General features: G+C 43.3%; 1 protein-coding gene across 22 annotated transcripts in view; it reads left to right on the top strand.

Annotated features, from left to right (window-relative positions):
* DLG2 (discs large MAGUK scaffold protein 2) overlaps nucleotides 1–20,760 on the top strand; it is a 1,729,700-nt gene that overhangs the window by 1,643,224 nt on the left and 65,716 nt on the right. For all 22 annotated transcript variants that reach the window (XM_031460460.2, XM_031460461.2, XM_031460455.2 and 19 more), the window contains one exon: nucleotides 15,288–15,464. In XM_031460460.2, the coding sequence (XP_031316320.1) occupies nucleotides 15,288–15,464 (177 nt within the window). The remainder of the gene's footprint in view (nucleotides 1–15,287; nucleotides 15,465–20,760) is intronic.

Genomic DNA, 20,760 nt, shown 5'->3' with positions numbered 1-20,760 from the left:
CCTGAAGAAGCACTTAATAGGTAATGAGACCCGGGTGAGAAGAGAGAGCAGACACAGAAAAGTAAAGGTTTGGGGAGTTTGTTCCAAGGTGATCCCCAGGCAGCATTATGATCACCAAAAATGGGACTGTGGGAAGGGGAAAGTCAGTCATGGCCTCACGTTACAGCTGATGATGACAGCTGTGGATCTCGATGGCTCAAAGGGCCACTATCCAGGACTCAGTCTGGCAGCCTACATGGTCCTCCCCTCTGGTTCCTCAACCAGACATTTTCCCCAGCATCAACCTGCTTACCTTCCCCTGGGTATGACTATTCGAGGAATAACTGTCATGGCCAAGTTCCTCTCATGATTTCCTGCCCAGTTTACACACACTTATCAGACCTGATTAGCCAATTTCAAATTTCCCCATTGGCTTCTTTGTCAAAGCCCAGCCTTGGCTAACATGAAAAATGGTATCAAGCAGCAACTTCTCATTCCTTCCTCCTCTCATTAGAAGAAATGTTTCTCTACCAGTCAAATTGCTCTCAGTCCATGCACACAGTTCACTGGATGTGCCCCAGAGCTTTCTCTCGTTCTCTAAGAAAGTGTTGACATTCTAACAAGATTTTTCTTCTTCTAAGGAACTGTCTTCTGCTTGTCAATAGAAACAACCTCTGAAGACAGAAGAGAGCCCCCTAAAAACACATACGATAAGTATCTGTTGAAATGTGTCCCATTGAGTGGTGTTCTCTACTCTTTGGGAGAACGAATCACAGCTCCATCCTGCAGTGTTCCTGCAATCAGAGTTTGAAACACCCCAGTGTCTCTGTAGTTATCTCAAGGAGGCCTTCTCACTTCTCCCAAAATGCTCCAAGGAGAATTTTTATCAAGTTTCTACTTTAAAAGCAAATGGACACCTTGTGGGAACTGGAGGTGGCTTTAGGGGTTTCATAATATCAATAAGAAAAGAGAGAGCTTTCTTCATTTTGAAGTGCTTGGGGACTAATGTACTAGTTGAAGATTTTCACTCTCTGATTTAAGGAGCCTCAGGGTTCTTCTTAGGGGCCTTTGGGCTCCTGGGCTGTTGGAAGAGAGGCCAGAAGTTCTGTTTTCCCTCTCTGTTTTCAATCAGAGGTTTAATTGTTATGTTTCTAGAAGCCTTCTTTTAAGGGGAAAAAAAGGTTCATTCTGGTGATAAAACTGAAAACATTGCACTCAGATTATAGTGAGAGAGATGGACAGACAGACAAATACTGGAACCTCTGTCCACCCCACTGCCATCCCCTACTCAAGCCATCGTCACGTGGGTGAGCTACCTGGGGTCTCGGCATTGGCTCTTGCCCAACATACTGCTGTCCACTCACTTTCCACGTTACATCCAGAAAGATGTTTTCAAGGTAAATCTGATCAACTTACTATCCTGTTTAAAATTCTCTAATGGCCCCCAATGCCATGAGGAAGAGAAATGTGCACTTCACTATAACTGCAGGACCCTCCAGGGGATTGTGGGAAACCGGCCTCTCCTTCATTCTCTGGTCTCATCTTGGGCCATCCAGGACATTGGTCTTCCTTCAAGTTCACTGCCTGCTGTTTCTTCCTGCAGCACTTCTGAACTGCATATTCCCTCTGCCTACATCTGCTGATCCTGCAGATCTTAGAGTAGACAGCACCTCCTCCTGGAAGCCTCCCTAACCCATTCTCCCTGGAGTAGGTTCTTTCTCTCCACTGAATGCTCTCATAGATTATTTGAGATGTCTCATACTGGTAATTATGTCTTCTACATCTGTCTTTCCTCTAAATTCCAAACGTGGCCCTGTTTTTCTTGTTTACCGCAAAACCCCCAATACTAGCATAATGCCTGGCACATAATAGGTGTTCATTAACAGATAACTGAAAGAATGAATGCATGGCTTCAGGCACCAAAAAGTTATAGGTATTTGCTGTCTGGGGGCAGTCCACAGGATGATATGATCATTTTACCAAATGGAAAGAGAACTGCACTGAGGAGAGCAAGCCGGCTGCTTAGTGACTCCAGCCCACATGAAACATCTGTGCTCCAGGCTCCCCTAGCCCTTACTGCCAACAGAACCACCAGCCCAAAGCCTGGCACTTAGGAAGAGCCCGATAAATGTTAAATAGATAGATTGATATTAAAAAATGAAAATTGGGACTAAATCATTCTTGCACCCCATAAAAGCTGAGTCATGTCATAGTTTTCTGTGCCAGTACGTATTATTCTTGCAGTTTTCCAAGTATTTATGAACCAGGCGTTATGCTATAGGAGTTTTACAGGTGTTACCTCATTTCACCCCAACAACGCCTATTAAGCAGTGTCTTTAGTCAGTTCAAGCTGCTACAACAAAGAACCATAGCCTGGGTGGCTTGTCAACGTCAGACATTTATTTCTCGCAATTCTGGAGGCTGGAATTCTGAGATCGGGGTGCCAGCACGGTTGGGCTCTGGTGAGGATCCTCTTCCGGGTTGCAGACTGCCAACTTCCCTTTGTATCTTTCCATGGTGGAGAGAGGAAGAGAAAGCAAGCTCTCTCGTGACTTTTAAGGGCACTAATCCACCCTCATGACCACATCTAATTCTATATTACCTCCAAAGGCCCCACACTGGAGGGTAAGGTTTCAACATATGAATTGTGTAGGAACACAGAAATTCAGTCCATAGCAGACAGAAATTAGAATTTAAGGACCCTGCCTGCAGCCACAGAGCAAGTCAGTGGCAAGTAGATGAAGTCTCCCAGGTCTGACTACCACTTTTCATTATCCTGGTGCCTGACATGTAGTTCAGGAGGTGAATGGATGGATGGGTGGATGAATGACTTAATACTAGGTGAATATTAGGTGCATGGGAAATGCCCCAGCAAGAGCACTGTCGTGCTAAAGTTTAAAGATTGTGCTGTTGAAATAAAATACTAATAATATCCACAGACTCTATAAACACTAAAAGTACAGACATGAATATTCCAGACATTGTTAGTTCCTTTTTCTTTCTATAAATTCCTGAAATACTGGCCAGACCTGGGACATTCCCTACAGACATTTTATTCAATTAAGCAGAACCACTGAACAGAGCTCTTCCTGAGCAGGTCAGGCGGCAGCACCGCATTTGGCCTGTCAGCACTCTTTGAACAGTCATCGAGCAAAGAGTACCACAGGGGTTTGCAAAACAAATGTGTACAAGAGGAAGAGAGAAAGATGGGGTGACCCTGTGTGACCCACGATATAACAACACAAGAGCGGCATATGTATATGCATATACTAATCCCAGGGCTTTTCATCCATAATTAATCCTCACTACACCCTGTGAGATCGTTCCTACCGTATTTCAGTGAATCTAGGTTATCACTGATTGTAAGATGCTAAGAAAGGAAAAATGCTCTCTGTGTGTCACCATGAAAGGAAAAATGCTATTCATTAAATTACAATATGGCATGGATGGTAAGATACAACCTAACTCTAGAGACATGAGGATGGAAAAAAAAGTGCATTGTAAAATTGATAAAATATAGTATTTTAAATCCCATTTTACACATGAGGTGACTGCAAGAGACTCAGAGAGATGAAGTAATGTTCCCAAGGTCACAGAGTGTGGGTTTTGAATTTGGTTCAGTTCAATTTAGCCTCATGTAGTAAGCACCTCCTCCTCTGTGCTCTGTGGGAGAGACACAGAGACAAATGAGATTCAGTCCTAACCATGAGGAGCTGAGCCGTCCAGCAGGGAAATAGACCCACAGGTAAATCAACTAAAATGCTGCCTGCTAAGTCCAAAAACAAGACCAGGTACAAGGTTGTAACCTGACACAGAGAGGGGAATGGATAGGCAGGCTCTCTGGATAGGTTCAGAGGATTCCTAGAGAAAGTCATGCATTTCAACGAAGAGATTAAAATTTGCAGAATGATTTCATGTTTATTTCTTTATATCCAATAAATGCTTCAACTTTTTAAACAATGTTAAGAAAAATTCTTGGCTGACAAATTTTCTCTACACAGTGTGAGTTGTAGTAGTGTGTCCAAGAGAAGAAGGGAAAGCCTTCCACAGCCCAACTCATGTGCGTGCTTCCAGGGGGCCCTCAGAATGTGAGATCACTGCTATTACAGAGGGGGTTCCCTTTAGGGGAAAGCCTGAAGGGCCTGCCTGCTCAGCTGGGTGGGGTGGGAGGGGTGCTACCACCTCTCAGCTAGTGGATCTGGGAGAATTGTCCCTTTATTCATCAGCTTCTTTCTGAGCACCTGGTGGGGGTCCCTGCTCTGCAATCCTGTGGTACCCCACACTAACTTTATAATATTATATATTGCACTTAGTTTTAACTGTATTTAGGGCCTTTGCATTGGCTCGTTCCTCTTCTTAAAACATTTACCTCAGATGCCTCTGTGACTAACTCCCTCACCTCCTTCAAGCCTTCCCTCAGATGTCTGTTTCTCAGTGAGTCCTCCCTTAACCACCCTATTTACAATTGCAACCTTCACCACCACCACAACTCTACTCCGTCTCAAAGTCCTGATACCCCTTAACTCTGCTCTATTTTTAACTTGTTCTATAGCAACTATGTACTCCTACTCTAACATACTGTCTGCTTATTTATTAGGTTTATTATTTTTTTGCCCATCTTCTCTCACTGGAATATAAGCTCCACAGAGGCAGGAATGTTTGTCTACTTCCATTCACTGATAGACCCCAAGCTTCTAGAATCATCATTGGTACATGATCAGTATATATTTGCTGGATGAATAAATGAATAAGTGAGTAGCTGAATGAATATACCCCTTACTGGTATTCTCAACCAAACATCAAACTCCATGAGGACAGGAAGCAAACCTTGTTTATTGCCAAGCCCTCAGCAAATAGCAAAGATTGGCACATAATAGGCCCTCTATAAATAAGATTGCATTTAATATTTAAATGACTACTATCTCTTATCCATGTGTGGAAGTTAAATCACATCCTGAACTCAGTGTTTTTACCTGGGTGAGTAAGGAACCATCTTCTCTCTTCTCTATCTGCCCTCATTCAATAGGTGATAATGGCTGTATAGCACTGGGAACTATATTCAGTATCTTGTAGTAACTTATGGTGAAAGGAATATGAAAATGAATATATGTATGTTCATGTGTGACTGAGGCATTATGCTGTACACCACAAATTGACACAACATTGTAAACTGACTATACTTCAATAAATACATATATAAATTCAAAAAAAAGGTGGTAACAGGAGCCTTTATGGAATATGTGAGATGTTGAGGTGAAGTTTTCCCTGATTCCAGATCTTGTCTTGCCTCAGTCTAGTCGGTAGTTCTCACCCAGTCTTCTGAAGAGTCATAAACGAAAAAAAAAAAAAACAAAAAACAAGCTCGGTGTTGGGGGAGCTGAAGTGATCATCCACCAGTCTGGTTCTGCGGTATGTGAATTTCATCACTGACCCTGATAAACTACTACTAAGGATTTGGGGTAGTTTTGTGGACTGTACTTGAATGTCTTCCTCCCCTTTTTCATTTAGTCATGAGAGAAATGAACTTTCTCCAGCATCTTCTTCTAAGCCAGGCCGCATGTCAGCTGATACCACTTGTCAGTCAGTAAATACGTAGAGAAACTGTTGTAGGAAAGCAGTGGGGGGGTGGGGTGCTTTGTTTATACTCCAGTGAGCAACATTAGAAAAAAGGAGACGGGATTTACAGGGAAGAAATTGAGATTTTAGACTCAATAAACAAACACTGAGCACTTTCTAGGTTCTCAGAGCTCTTGTATATGTCATTCTCATAGGGACTCTGTTGGACAGGGATTCTTGCTGCTCATTTTATACCTTTGGAGACCTAGGTACAGAGATGAAAGTCACACAGCTGCTAAAATGGCAGAGCCACTAGTTGAACCCAGGTCTGTCTGATGTCCATGTCTCATGACCTTGACATGAGTCTTCCATTCTGTTTAGATGATAATTGTGTATCAGCTATAGTGAAATTCTGCATCAGGATATTTCTTCTTTGTCTCCACTGAAAGCTTACTAATTTGTGCCAGGAAGACCCTAAAAAGTAGATACCAGGATTTGTTCTACATTTTTAGCTCAGATCAGAAATAAAAGGCTACAGTCAGGGATTTGTCAGTCTTTCTGAAACATCTTGATTAATGTACCTTGATTGCCTGATAAACAAGTCCAGAACATAAGAGCTTTCAGAACTGTCATAAAACCTGGGCTGTTCATCCTGGCCATGCTACTTTCCCCATATTTCATTTCTGAGTAGCCAGCTGATGGCATTTGGGAGAAAAGACAATGACTCTAAGAGGATTAATCTTTACAGCCTCACCCAGCCCTGAAACCTGAAGTACCATTTGTCGTGGTCTGTCGAGTCTGCCTTGGGGTAGGTTCGGGTTTGCCTCTGCTTCCCTCTGATGGGGGACCTGTCAGTCGGCGCTGCAGTGTAAACTGACCTGACAGATTGCTAGGACACCCTGGGAGAGAACGCAGCCTGGAATGGGCCCCCTCCTTGGAGACCCTGATAATGAGCTGCCTATAATGATCAACACTCAGACCTCTGGACATGTGAAGACGGCTCACGCTATGTCCCTCAGGGAATTGAGAGCACTGGAGACTCAGGAGAGACTGAGAGAGAGAGAGAGTTGTTGCCCCCGGAAATGATACTTCTTCCCTGATTATAATCAAAATGCCACAGCTGCAGAGAGGCCAGGCTGCAAGGACGTCTGATGGGTGCCCAGTTAGTTCCATCTTCAGTCATGGCAGTGACTGCCCGGCTCGTTGGGTCCAGTTGAAATTGACATTTTCCCAAAAACTCTCTAACATAAAAAGAAACACTGGTGAGAAGAGTGTCTTGAAAGAGTACAAACCTACTTTATAAGGTTATTAATGACTAAATGCTATAACCCATGTGGTAACGCAGTCCATGGCATATAAAATATTTATCCTCCTGTAAAATAGGAACAATGCCTGCATTTTAAGGGGTGTCTTTAGAATCACAGATAATAAATACCCAGAACAGTGCCTGCCATGTTGTAGACCTACTGTGTGCTCGGCAGTCGTTGAGTAAATGATGGCATCTTGGTCATTGGCCTCTTAGCAAGGATTGACAGAAGCTAACATGTTCCCATCCACTAAGACTGATTTGGTGGTGGCTGGAGCCACTGTTTTCACTGGGGGTAATTCATTATTGAAATGAATGGGGAAATAAATGGCCTTGCTAGATCTCAGTAAGTTTGGACATGATTTGTCCATGGAGGCATGTGTGTTACGGCTCCTCAAGTTGACATGAGAAGTAATCGGTATAGAGCTGTGTACAGTCCACTGCCCTGGGATGGATACGTTCTGACTGGAGAGACAGGAATGTTACACATATGTCCATCATTTCCTAAGAAAAACAGGGAAGCCTATGCTTGGTGTCACTCAGGTATTCATTACCTGTTGTTTCCAACTGTCTGGGCTTTTACAGGAAAGAAAGTAAACTGTTGAATTCTAGGGCTTGCCTGGTGACAAGCCTAGGTGATAGATTGAATAACAGAAAATAACTTTTTTGGGGCATCTGTTATGTGGTAGACTCTGGGGATAGGAGGAATAGGAACCTTCTCCATCCCTCATGCTCATATGAATGAGAATTTGCAAATGTGAAAAATCACAATACAAGGGGAGATAAGAGTATAGGTGGTGCTCTGGAATTTGACACAACATTGTAAAATGATTATAAATCAATAAAAAATGTTAAAAAAAAAAAAAAAAGAGTATAGGTGGTGCTCACTTAACTCCCAGTGAAGTTCTGGGATTGATGAGAGCGATGACACAGAACGACCTTCACAACACAAACACGATCCTATGAGACACACATTAATATCAGCCATATGGAAGGTTTCCTCATTTCCCCCAAGTGTCTTGAAGGCACCGGCCTAGAACATGACAGCTGAAACACACCTTAGAGAATTGTTTTGACCTGTTAATTACATAGAAGCTGAAGCCCAAAGAGGTTAAGTAACTTACTCACAGTGAGATTATGTTGAAGCCAGAACTAGAACCCCAAGCTTCTTCCAACTTCCAGCTTGCCTTCTCTGTTTTTGGAAACATATTTATCAAATTTATGAGTGGATGAGTGAATGCTTTCAAGAAGAGAAAACAATGAGAAACTGATGATTTTTAAAGTAAGAGTAACCAAAGTTCAAACCTCTCTGCTCCCAGTTCCATATCCTTCCCCTCATGCTCCTGGTAGGAAAATGTTTTGAGGAAGTTTACTATATATGTATTTTTATGTTCCATCTAAGAGACACCATATTGCATTCTCCCTCCGATACCTGTAGCCATAGCTTTCATTTATCTCTACAGAAGGGGCAAAGTTAAGGAGCTTTTGGAGTTATTGTGCTAAGTGTTTTTCCTGTGTCATCTCATTGAATCTCTGCAGATATGCCAAGATTTAGGAATGACGAAGCCCACTGTACAGATAAACTAAGTTTCTTATTAGTCCACTGATTTTCTCAATGATACTCAGCTAGAAAGAGGTGGACTCACATGAATGTGCCTCCTCACTCCAACATCTAGGCATTTTGCACTGTCCTCAGCCACTTACCTTAACAGTGGGACATGCCCATCCGAGCTGGGCATAGTGGGATGGAGCAGAAAGCAGACTTTACCTTCTGCTGCTTTTGTTCTTTCTCCGGCTGCCTAGAAAGGTGAGAACCAAGTCTCCTCTAATCAAACAGAGGCCTCAGCTTCAAGAGACTAAGGAAATGGAGTCGAAGCACTCTGCTTCTTGGGTCTTCAGGTTGTCATGGAAACAAAGGCTTCTTCAGCTCAAACAAGTTGACAACACAGGTGGGAGGAACTTGCTGGTTCATTTCTTCATTTATAAATGCATTGGCAAAGACTTTGTGCAGAGTCTGGACCTGGGAGCCCCTGCCCTTCGGTAGCTTCTGATCTAGCAGAGGAGGCAAGACACGTTCCCATCCAAGACTGGATGTTGTTCACCTCCCAGAAGAGGTACAAGCAGACTGCTTTGCAACTTAAGAGAAGGAAAAGGCTGCTTTTTTGTGTAGCTCGGTTTCCTTATTTGAAAATAGAGATAATAATATTTATCTCATGGAGTTTTATGTGAGAATTGGGTAAGGTATAAATGTAGGAAATTAAAGCCTTCAGTTGATAATTTGCAGACTAGAAATAACCATACCTAAATCCCAGGCTACTTACAGGGGATACAATAAGACAAAATTATGTAAAGGAAAGGTACTTTGCACATGGCCTAGCCAACACCAAGCACTCAGCAAGTAGGTTGTTGTTATTGTTGCTGAGAAGTTGCTTTTACTCTAAAGAATCTTTGACGCGATCCTCATACTGGTGGCCTTTGCCTTCTGCTGACTTTCTATTATATCATTAAATCGTGCGCCTCTCTTCGTTTTCTGTTGCTGCTATAACAAATTCCCTTCCTCCAGCAACGGCAGTCAAGTCCTCCTCTTGTGGCATCTCTCTCACCTGTTCTGCCTTCTCTTCCATTTTTAAGGACTCATATGATTAGGTTATATGAGACATGCGTTTTTATCAGCCATATGGAAAGTTTCCTCATTTCCCTCAAGTGTCTTGAAGACACCGGCCTAGAACATGACAGCTGCATAATCCAGGATAATCTCATCTCAAAACCCGTAACCTTAATCTCATCTGCAAATCTCTTTTGCCATATAAAGTAACATATTCACAGGTTCTGGGGATTAAGATGTAGACATTTTGGGGGAGAAAGAGTTAAGGGATTGTTTTTCCTACCATATCCTCAGTAACCATTAGACACATCATGGAATTTTTCCTGCTCTTAGTGGCATGGTCTCTAGGGCTTCTTTCCACCTTTGTCGTATTATACCAACCTCAAAGTGGTTCCACCAACATCGATCTGATTCTCTGACCAACACAGAAACACCCAAACTCTTATGGTTCATGATTATTAACTAAGCGCGTTAGAAATTGTGGGTATTTTTGGTTGGAGAGGGTCACTTGCAAAAACAACACATGGGTTGGCATAGCAGGAAGTTCACTGGCCTCAAAGACAGGCAGATTTGGAGTTGAGTCCAGCCCTACCACTTGATAGCTGGTGTGACACTGGACATTTTGCTTAAATTTGTCCAAGACTGTATTTCCTCATCTGCAATAGGAGGCTAATATATGCACTGCAGGGCAGTGTGAGAGTTGAATGTGTGCTTAGTAAACTGCACTTGCCTCTCTCCTGAAGTCCAGTTCACGGCGTCATCATCAAGGTGGTCATCAGATCATGAAATCTTTGAGATAGAGCTCTGAGTGTGACATTCCTTATCAGGAGTTCCAAGCTGAATTCTACAGTCAGGAGTACAGGCTTTTTTGTGTGTATATTTTTTTTAATTAAAGTGTAGTCAGTTTACAGTGTTGTGTCAGTTTCTGGTAGGAGTGCAGGCTTTTGATTCGAACACATCTATCTGTTTGAATCCTGGTTCTGCCACTTACTGGCTTTTTCCATTTCAGCTCTTTGAGTCTCATCTCCTTTATGAGATCAAAAATGCTTACATGGCAAGATTGTAATTAGAAATAATAACAAAGTGGAATTCATTCTATGTTGGTGTTGGGTGCTCTATAGGCATCCCATAGCTTTATCTCCATAACCATCTTGTGAGTTAATGCCATCATTTTCTGCATCTCATCAGTGAGGGCACGGCCATCTATGGTTGAGAGATCATCTAAGAGGTTAAGTCACATGCCCAGAATTCACAACTAGGAATGACAGATTTGGGACTTAAACCCAAATCTCTTCTCCCTTCACAGCTTGGCATATAACCCATATGCAGTAAATTGAGGGAGACAATGAATATAAAGTCTTTAGCATATCACAGGGCACTTAATAAGCACAATTTTGATTGGATACTTAGGTATTCACAACCAGGTTGCACAGCCATGAGGATGAGAATCACCCTTCCCTTCCTAGACTATCCCAGTTGGCAAAGGGCCACCACATGTTGAAATGCAGGAGGGGCAGGAGGGATGGGAGAGTCCTTGCATTATTCATGTCTAATTCTACTTGTCTAATGGACTTGTTAAAAGCACCCTGGGTAGAAAGTCTGAGTCTTAATGGCATTTTATAAAAGTTACGGTGATGAATTAGCACATAAAGCAAATTAAAAACAGCTTATCGCTTTTTAAATTAGGTGATGGGGCACTGTAGCTTTCTTCCCAGACGTGAGGCTCCATTAATAGCCAAAGGAGCCAGAAGCTGCTGAAATGTGTCAGCTGCTTGTTTTTAGGGACCTGACAAGTCTGAATCAGTGTAGTCCTAGAGGGGCAGATTGTCCGAGATAAACAGAACTCTGGAAAGAGTGTGTTGCTGATCCCGAGAGTGGGAAATCTCCCCTCAGGAATTCTTGGGAGTAGACTGGAGCCCAGTAGAACGAATGTCTGATCTGCGGGGGAACTTCGGGATTAGCCTCTACCCCCCTCCCCTTACATACAGGGATGCTGAGGCTTGACAGAAGTGGGACTTTCAAAGGTCGTCTGAAGCAGTCCCACAGACCTTTCTGAGAAACTGCTTTGTGCCCAGCCCTGTACTGAGTCCTGAGGATAGAGCGGTGTTTTCAATGTCTTTGTACACAGTCCACAAGACAGCTACTAAGTGGCACAGTTGGGACCCAGATCCCCTGATTCAAATCCCAGTGAATTTTACAGAATAATAATTATCATAGTAATAATAGCTGACATTTACTGAGCACTCCCTGCTGCCAAGCTGGTGTTACAATACTTTACCTATATCATTTCATTTATTCCTCACCGCAGTTCTTTGAGGTGGCTGGTGTTATTACTATGACAATTTTACAGTTAAGAAAACTTGAAACCCAGACAGGTTAAGTAGCTTGTCCAAGATCACACAGTTAGGGGCAGGGGTGGGTGTAGCTCAGAGGTAGAGCACATGCTTAGCATGCACAAGGTCCTGGGTTCAATCCCCAGTACCTTCATTAAAAAAACAAAACAAAACAAAACAAAACAAAAAACCCATGCACACACACACACAATTAAAAAGTTGCAAACCCAGGCAGTCTGATCATAGAGCCTGCCTTCTTGGCCACCAACTGTCAGATTTTGTTTATGGGTTTTCTACCACACTTTACATCCAGAAGGAGCCTGGAGCCGAATCAGTGGTTTGAGGACATTAGGATAAGGAATACTGGGATCAGAACTGAGCAGTAAGGGAACTTCAGGGATTTGGGGGAAAGAGATAGCAGCTTGGAAGGGAAGATTAAAAGTTCCTGGTACTAAGTTGTGAGCACAGCCAGAGGGCGACAGGCTGGGAAGTTGAGCCTGAGAATGAAGTGGCCAGGAATATGAATTTTGAAGTCAGACAGACCATATTCTACATTCAGTCTCTAACACGCCTGTCCTTGTGAGGCTTAACTTCCTGAGCCTCCCCTCTCATCCATAAATACAAGGATACTAGTTTTTGTCTTTCAAGTTGTTATGATGTCAAATAAGACAATGAAGACAAAGTGCCAGGCCCCCTAGTGGGCGTAAGTAGTGGTTGTCATCACGATTATCGTCCTTGCCACCTTGTCACCACCTTCACCACCTCCCAGATTGAGTGGGGGGACAAGGTGCAGAGCATTGAACTAGGACTTGGGAGCAGGAGACCCACCTCCAGCCCCAGGTTGCTACCACTAAGCCATGTATCCTGAGGTTAGTCAGTGGGCCTTGCTAGGTATGCCCCTTATCTGTAGAAAGGGGCTAGTAAGTACCATATCCATTACACCTTCTCTGTAGGAATGGGTTGAGTCACAAATGAGGAAGTGTATGTGAACGTGCTTTACCATCTACAGAGTGAGTGGTGGGGCCCTGAAGACAATTCCCTGGGTCGATGATGCACTAAGAGGGCTCATAGGGCTCAGCAGAGTCGTCCTCATGACTATGATTTAGTGCAGAAAATGGATACAATGCAAACTCAGCAAAGGGAAGGGAGCATGGGACAAAGTCTAGAGGAACCTCGGTGCAAGCCTCCAGGAATCCTCCCCCGGTGGAGTCACACCGGACGTGCCTAATTCCTCCAGCCACAAACTGTGACAAGTGTGAAGTGCTGTCTACACAGGGAAGCTCCTTACAGACTCAGGGTCCAGGGATTTTATTGGGGGCTGGCACCTCTGCCTGGCACCTGCCGCAATTCCAGACTCCCAAGGAAAAAGCAAGTGTTCAACTTAAATGATATTGTTTATACAAACAGTTTGGGCACAGTGAGCCACTCTTAATAGGAAATGGTAAGGACCTTCCCAAAAGACAAGTTCCCAGATGTCAGCCAAGGGCTACCCTTGTAAGCAGGCCTTTTTAAGGACAGCAGTCTCAGGAAAGCTCTTTTTTGCACAGAGTTGAATCTATAAAAAGGATTTTTATGAGTATTCACTCAAAAGGGAAAGGGGAGATAATGGTAATAGTAACAACAACAGTTTCTACTCACCGGTGGTCACCATGCGCAGCCACTGTTCTACATGCTTCGCTTGTGTTACCTTCAGTGGCGTTTCATCCATGCCACACTTCCATGGCGGGGGCACTGGTGTCATCATCACCATGTTATATACAAGGGAACTGAGGCCTAGGAGGAGCTAAGTCGCTTGCCTCGGTAACCAGCTGTATGACTAGTAAGAAGTCAAGTAGCAGGACCAGGACACGGCCCTAACAGTGTGGCCCCTGAGTCTGTGTTCCTAACCGCTACCCTACCCTGTGTGGCGCTGCACCCACCACGTGCCAGATGCTTCCTATCTGCTACTTCATTCATGCTCACAGCGGCTCCAATGTGAATATAGCTACTGGCCTAATTTTGTATTTAAAAACCTGTGGCTGGGGAATGTTAATTTGTGTCCTGTCACCCAGCTAGAGAAGTGACAGTGTCAGGAGTGGGTGGGTATCTGCCTTCTCTCAGCCCCCTTTTCCTGTCTGGGGTTTTGTGACGTCTTTGGTAGGGAAGATGCCAATGGTCAAGGCGGAAATGAGTCATTCTAGAAGCTGAGACCAAGAAACTGCCCTATTTTCTGTCACTCAGGGACAGAGTTAATGGAAGAAGGGGCTGTGTCGCAAGTAATTCAACTTTTCTTGCAGTATTTGAGAGCCGTAGATGCTGTCTTCAGCTCTTTTTGGTTGCCATGACAGCAAATGTGACATTTCTTTCATGAGAGGAAAAAGAAGAAGAAAGAAAGGAAAAGAATCACACTTCGTCCTCAGTGACTTTAGAAGAATCTGTTCGCCAGATCTAGTTAGTTGTGCTTGCATAGTGGTTAAACTCGAAGGGAATTCTTAGAATGGAATTAAAGGGAATAAACAGGGAGGTGGCAAAATCTGTTTCTTCGAGGAGATCGTGTGTTGTTATGTGTGTGGTGGTGGATTGTAGGAGTGGAGGACACAGGAGGAAGCAGACAATGTGGGACCTGAGACACACTGTCAGCTGCTGGGGGCAACAGCTAGTCTCGGTCATCATTGTAATGCTGCTTCCAACTCTATCACCCCACCAGTCATACATATTACAGTGCACTGGGCTTAGCAAAGGCTCAGCAAAGGCTCAGCAAATGCTCTTTAGTGGGGAAAACATGATACATAAAGCAAGACTTACAATTCAGAGTGATAAATGCAATGATGAGGTCGGCTCCATATTCTATGTCTTGTTCATGCATATCATTTTGAGCTATGTCTGTGAACACACACAGACTTCAGTGTATTTTCATTATCACATTTTGAGCATATATCCATGTCATTAACTTCTGCAACTGTCCGATTTTAGTAATGGTCCGATATTCTAGTGAGTGGAAGGACCAGTCCCCTGTGAGTGGACATTGAAGTTGTTACCATTTTCCTCTATTAAAACAGGAAGGAGTTCCACAGACTGATACATCTGAGAGGATTTGTTCATAACACAAAATGCTGCATTCAGAAAGATGCCCGTGTTTGTCAAATGAGGAACATCCTTCTTTCTAGCGATTTTTAGAATTTGGTTGTAGTGAGAGAGAGAAAGAAATCTCAATTATGTATTAACCTGCCTTCATCATCTTCCATTATCACTTTGTCACATATGATGAGCTCCAAGAAAAGAAGCAATTACCTGGTTCTAGAGCTCTTTAAGCTGCCATTACAACTTCTAAGGAGAAGTAAGAACTAACCTTGATTTTGACCAAAGCAGTGGGAGTGTTGACTGTGATTCCGGGTGTTAGTCCTGGCAGTTGGTATTGAAAGGACAGTAGGTTCTCAGGGCAAGAATGAGTAATCAGAATGATGACCCCCTAGATCTGAGGTGCCAGAGGTTCCTAACTGTGCTCTTTCTCTCTTGTCATTTCCTCCAGAGCCATGTTTGACTATGACAAAAGCAAGGACAGTGGGCTGCCAAGTCAAGGACTCAGTTTTAAATACGGAGATATTCTCCATGTTATCAACGCCTCTGATGATGAGTGGTGGCAAGCCCGGAGAGTCACGCTGGAGGGGGACAGTGAGGAGATGGGGGTCATCCCCAGCAAACGGAGGTAAGAATGCCTTTTCTGTCTCAGAATATTTGCTTTTCAGCTCTCCAGGGAGCGGAGGTGTGGAAAGATGAAGATGTGGCAAACTGTTCACAAAATACCTACTTGAGTAGGACTGTCACCCTGTGGGGAGATTGTCAGTGGTGACAGGTGACACAAATTAAATATTCTCACTCTCCTCAGATTAGGGTTTTATGAAAACTGGTGACTGTGATGAGGCACAAAGGAAGAAAGAGGATCTGCTTACACTGCCTTCCTGAAACTTACCAGCATCCACAAGTCCAAGATTCGGCTGAACAGCTTGTACGCTGACTTACAAACGCAGAGCGGTTATTCCAGGGGTTCCAAACTTAACAGATAATTTTATAGAAAGGCCAAGCCAAATAAAGCAGGCTGTTCACTAAGCTGGGGGTCCTAGCCACATATTGCCTCCAGATATCGTTGGGAAAAGATGAGAAACCTCCATTCCAAGGTCAGAGGCTTGGGATGTGAACTGCCAGACATCTGGTGAGGTCTGAAGACTGGGATCACAGTTCTTTTTTACTGACTTAGTTACTCCTTCCCCACCTCACCCATAACTCCCACTTTCATTCAGATAGTTAGTCCTACGTGCGTTGCCCAAGTCGAGAGCATTATGCTCTTTCTCTTCAAAGTATCTCTTCGACTCTGCTTCTGAAAGGCAGGAACAGACTTCAGAACAATCACCTTCTTCATCTGCCCCGGAAGCTTCTGACCATCACCACCAGAAAGGAACTTTCCTTCCAAGAATGTTCTCTTGGCATCAAGAAACAAGTTATCTAGCACAGGGAACTATATTCAGTATCTTGTAATAGCCTATAATGAAAAAGAATATGAAAAGGAATATATATATATGTATTACTGAATCACTCTGCTGTTCACCAGAAATTAGCACAGCATTGTAAACTGACTATACGTCAATAAAATATATATATATATAGAAAGAAAGAAAGAAAGAAAGAGAGAGAAAGAGAGAAAAAAGAAAGGAAGAAAGGAAGAAAGAAAGAAAAAGGAAACAAATTATCTATACCCTAGGAAAGAGATGGTATGAAATCAAAGTCTGGAATAATGCTTATTCAAAACAGTCACCAACTTTTCTTGAGGTGCAGGTTTTTCAATGGGCTCTCCTCCTCGTTTCCGAACACCCCAAGAACCGTTGTAAAAAAATGCTCATGACACTGAGTGTTCAAGTGCACAGAGTGATCCCGTGACTGAGCTAGCACCAGCCATAGTAGGAAGACGTGCATTCAACCCGAGAATAACTCTGTGGGGCATTTGCACGCCAGAGAAGTCTGGTCCACCATCTTTCTCTCCCTGTGGCCTCACAGCCTGGGATGTGGGAAGAGGGCAGCTGGCTGGCTGTTCCACAGCTGCTCCCTCCCCACCCCTCGTGCTCAGACCTCTGACTCTGCCACCAGCAGACAGGTCTTTAAACCTCTGGGCTCTTGCATAATTGCCTGATGTTGTTTTGAGAGGACATTCTGAATTTGTAGTTTGTAGTGTTTTCTGAAAGGTTATGTATTCGAAACAGTAACTCTCAGGACCAGTATGTATTCTATGTTTCTGCATTCCCATTTTCTTAAAAAGAAAAGTCAGACCAGCATGCATTTTGGTTTGCTTTGACATAATTAATCTGAGCAATCCGAGGGGCTGTTCTGTAGAAGAAGGAGCCATCTTGTTCAATGTGGCCCTGAGGATAGGAATGAGGTGGAGAGGGAAAGCTATGTGGGAGTAGATTCCAGCTCATTTTAAGGAAATCCTTTTACTAGTTGGAGGTGTGGATTACCTGGGAAGACGGTGAACTGGAACAATGGTTTTCACACCAAGGGAACATTATGAAAACTTATGTACACCCCACTCTCTCGCTCCCTGACACCCACTTCGTGCGTGCGCACACACGCCCTATGATCCTGTTTCAGTCCATCTGGAGTAGGTCCTGGAAATCTGTATTTGTGTGTAAGTTCCTCCAGGTGATTCTGATAATAGAAGATTCAGTGGCAGGAAATATGAAAAAAAGGAATTCAAACTTTGGATGGGAGAGTTGAACTGTATGATTTTCAGGCACTGCCTAACCCTAAGGTTATGTGATTCTAACCAATCTTGTCAATAGTCTTTAATTTGTTCAATGACACATCATCTCCCTCCTAAGGAACATTCTTAGTGCTAGTCCTCCTGGGGTAATTGTCTACTGGGGGTCATTCTTGAATAGGCTCTCTCTCCTATTTTGAATGAAAATCATCTTAACAGCCATTCTACATGCTACGACTAGCCTGGAAGTCTGTCTAGTGACGCTAATGTTGGTATTTGCATTCTCTCTCATGAAGGGTGCAGTAGCTCTCCCGACCATCTTGTGCGTGTGTCTGTGTGTGTGTGTGTGTGTGTGTGTGTGTGTGTTTATGACTGTAAATGAATTTCTGTCAAGTTTTCTCCATAGGATTTTAACTCTTTCCAAAAATGTTACTATTTTTTTTATGTGTTTATGAAAGTAGCACATTTCACTGAAGTGGGAACATTTTTAAAAGTACAAAGAAGAAATTAAAATCATACCCCATAAAGGGTTCTTTGGCACTTATTTTAATGCAATTCAAAATCTGCCATGAGTCTTTCCTCAGGCTGCACTTTAATACCTAACTTCTGAAGGAGGCACTCACATTTCACACTGCGTTCAGCGTCTTACAACTATAGCTCAGACTGAATGGTCGCTGGTACAAATATGATTTATTATTAGGTTAGGGTTATTCTTTCAATCCCTTAGCCCCTTTCCTGATTATAGTTCAGCTTAGAGAGCTGGTCCAGAAAAATCTCATAATGGATAGCATCAGTGTATGACTTTAGCCTTTACAAAAATATTTATTAAAATGTTTCTCTATTGATGATTCCCTTTAATCATCCCAATGAAACCATAAGATGAAGAGTACGAAAATCATTGCCTCTTCCCTCCTTCTCTTTTGAAGATGGGAAATTTAAATTTAATTTAAGTAAATGCTCTTAGAGCATGCTAGACACTGTTCTAAGCCCTTAACAATTAACTTACTTAAACCTCATTACAACCCCGTGGGGAAGGTAATATAATTATCCTTATTTTACAAACCAGGAGGTTGAAGCATAGAGAGGTTAATTTACTTGCCTGAAATTGCCCAGTTAATAAATGGCATAACTGGGATTTGAATCCAGGCTACAGTGCTCTTAACTCAAATGCAGTCCTTCCTCCCAAAGTTACAAAAATAAGAATTGACAAAATTCAGTTCAGCAAGCATTGCTTGAGCAGCCTCTGTGCACAGGTGCTGTCATCAGGTCACTGCCTGGAGCCCAACATTTGTGGGACTAACATGTAAGTCTAGCACAGCTACACTGTGATGAGAGCAGTGAGGGTGCTGTTGGAACTAAAGGTACCGTCTTAGTTCGGGCTGCTATAACAGAATGTTGTACACGGGGTGGCTTATCCAAGAGACATTTATTTTTTGCAGTTTTGGAGGCTAAAGAGCCCAAAATCAAGGCACTGACTGATTGGGTCCCCAGAGAGGACCTTCTTCCTGGTTTACAGATGGCCTTCTTGCTGTATCCTCATATGACTGAGAGAGAGATCTTTTCTCTCCTGTCTCAGATTCTTTTTGGCCACTAATCCAATACATGAGGGCTCCACCCTCATGACCTAATTACCCACCAATGCCCCACCTCCAGATACCATCACACTGGGGATTGGGGCTTCAACATGTGAGTTTTGTGTGGACACAGACATTCAGGGGAAGTGAACGGGCAGCAAACAGAGAGATGAATTCCATCTGAGGATAGCAACGACCATGTATTGTGCCAGGTGCTTTCAAATACAAGATATCATGTAATCTTCACAAAAGCTTCATAAGGAAACTAGGATCAGAGAAGTCAAGTAACTTGGCCAAGGATGCACAGTCAGCCACTGGCTAAACCCAGGTCTCTCTGGGAGAAAGACCAGATGGCTTTTCACTACCCCAAAGGTATATTAGAAACGCATGCCGATTAAGGAGTTACTACATTTCAGATACAGTGTTAGCCAATTTTCTTGTATTGTCTTGTAATTTTTCAGGTCTGTGTTAATATCCTAATTTCACCAACATGAAACATGAGATCCTAAGAAGTTGAGGGACCTGCCCTAAGACACAGAGTTAATAAGTTGCAGATACAGAATTCCAGCCGAGACTTTCAAAACCTGGGCTCTTAGCACAGAACCTCTGTTTTCTGAGATTACATAGTTCCTGAGGGGCCAAACTGGGATTTGCTCCACTGTCTCTTCATCCAAGTCTCTAATCATTGCCCCTCAGTGACTGTCACCTGGGCTCTCACCTGGGCTCTCAGATGGCAGCTTGCAGCCAGCATTGCATAAGGGTTTACTAACCGAGCTTCCCGGCAAGCCTGTGGCCAGTAACATGTATGGCTTCTCAAGTCTCCCTGCAGCAGGGTCCTGTGGAGCACAGGCAAAGGGATACCCAGCACCAGGTGATGCTCCCACAATCCAGTGCTCCAAGCCTGACCTCGTTATGTGTTTGGCGAGAACCTGAAAATGCCAGATGGGAGATGGGTAAGAGGGCAAAGGGAGACAGTTGGACTCATTAAAGCATGACCATTTGGAACTCTCTGGAGATGCTAGATGTCAGAATTGATTGCTCAAGTTTTGCCATCCAGTTTATGTTTTCAGTATTTTTGGTCAGTGACCAAACTAGGGCGGAGAGGATTATTTCTGCTTTAACAATCTAATTAATTGCTTGCCTCTTGAGTAAAAGAGAAGTAGGGCGGTCTTTCTCTTCACGATTCATCCTTTCTACACAGGTGACCCACCCTTTCCTTAGGTAAAGATCTGTGGATCTTAATATCATCTGTTTCTGCCAAAGAGTCCTACTCAGGAAAATACTTTTGTATAGATTTTGTATAGATCCTACCAAGTAAAAAAGGCGTGAAGTGGTCAACAACTTTGATGAATGGTCAGAAACACTGGTTGTTTGGGCAAGTCACTTAAGCTCTCTGAGCCTTAGTTTTCACATCCAGGTCCAGAATTAGTAGCCTCCTTGACGATTCATTCACTCATTCATCATTCATTCAGCAAAGACGCGTTAAGCGCCTACCATATGCCCAGCTCCATCTTAAGCCCTGGATCGTTGTACAGATTATAAATACTTTAGTACATGCTCAAAGGATATGTATTTCCCTTTCTTCAGATTTTGAGCTTTTGGTGCTAAAGAAAAACCCTATAGCATTATGTAGGGCCCTGTTTCTCAACCCTAACTGCTTTCAGCAGTAAACTATCCAC

Source organism: Camelus dromedarius, chromosome 12 (assembly GCF_036321535.1).
Source record: "Camelus dromedarius isolate mCamDro1 chromosome 12, mCamDro1.pat, whole genome shotgun sequence".
Taxonomy (NCBI): domain Eukaryota; kingdom Metazoa; phylum Chordata; class Mammalia; order Artiodactyla; family Camelidae; genus Camelus; species Camelus dromedarius.
The sequence above is the reverse complement of the archived record's forward strand: the minus strand, read 5'-3'. Positions and strand labels throughout refer to the sequence as shown.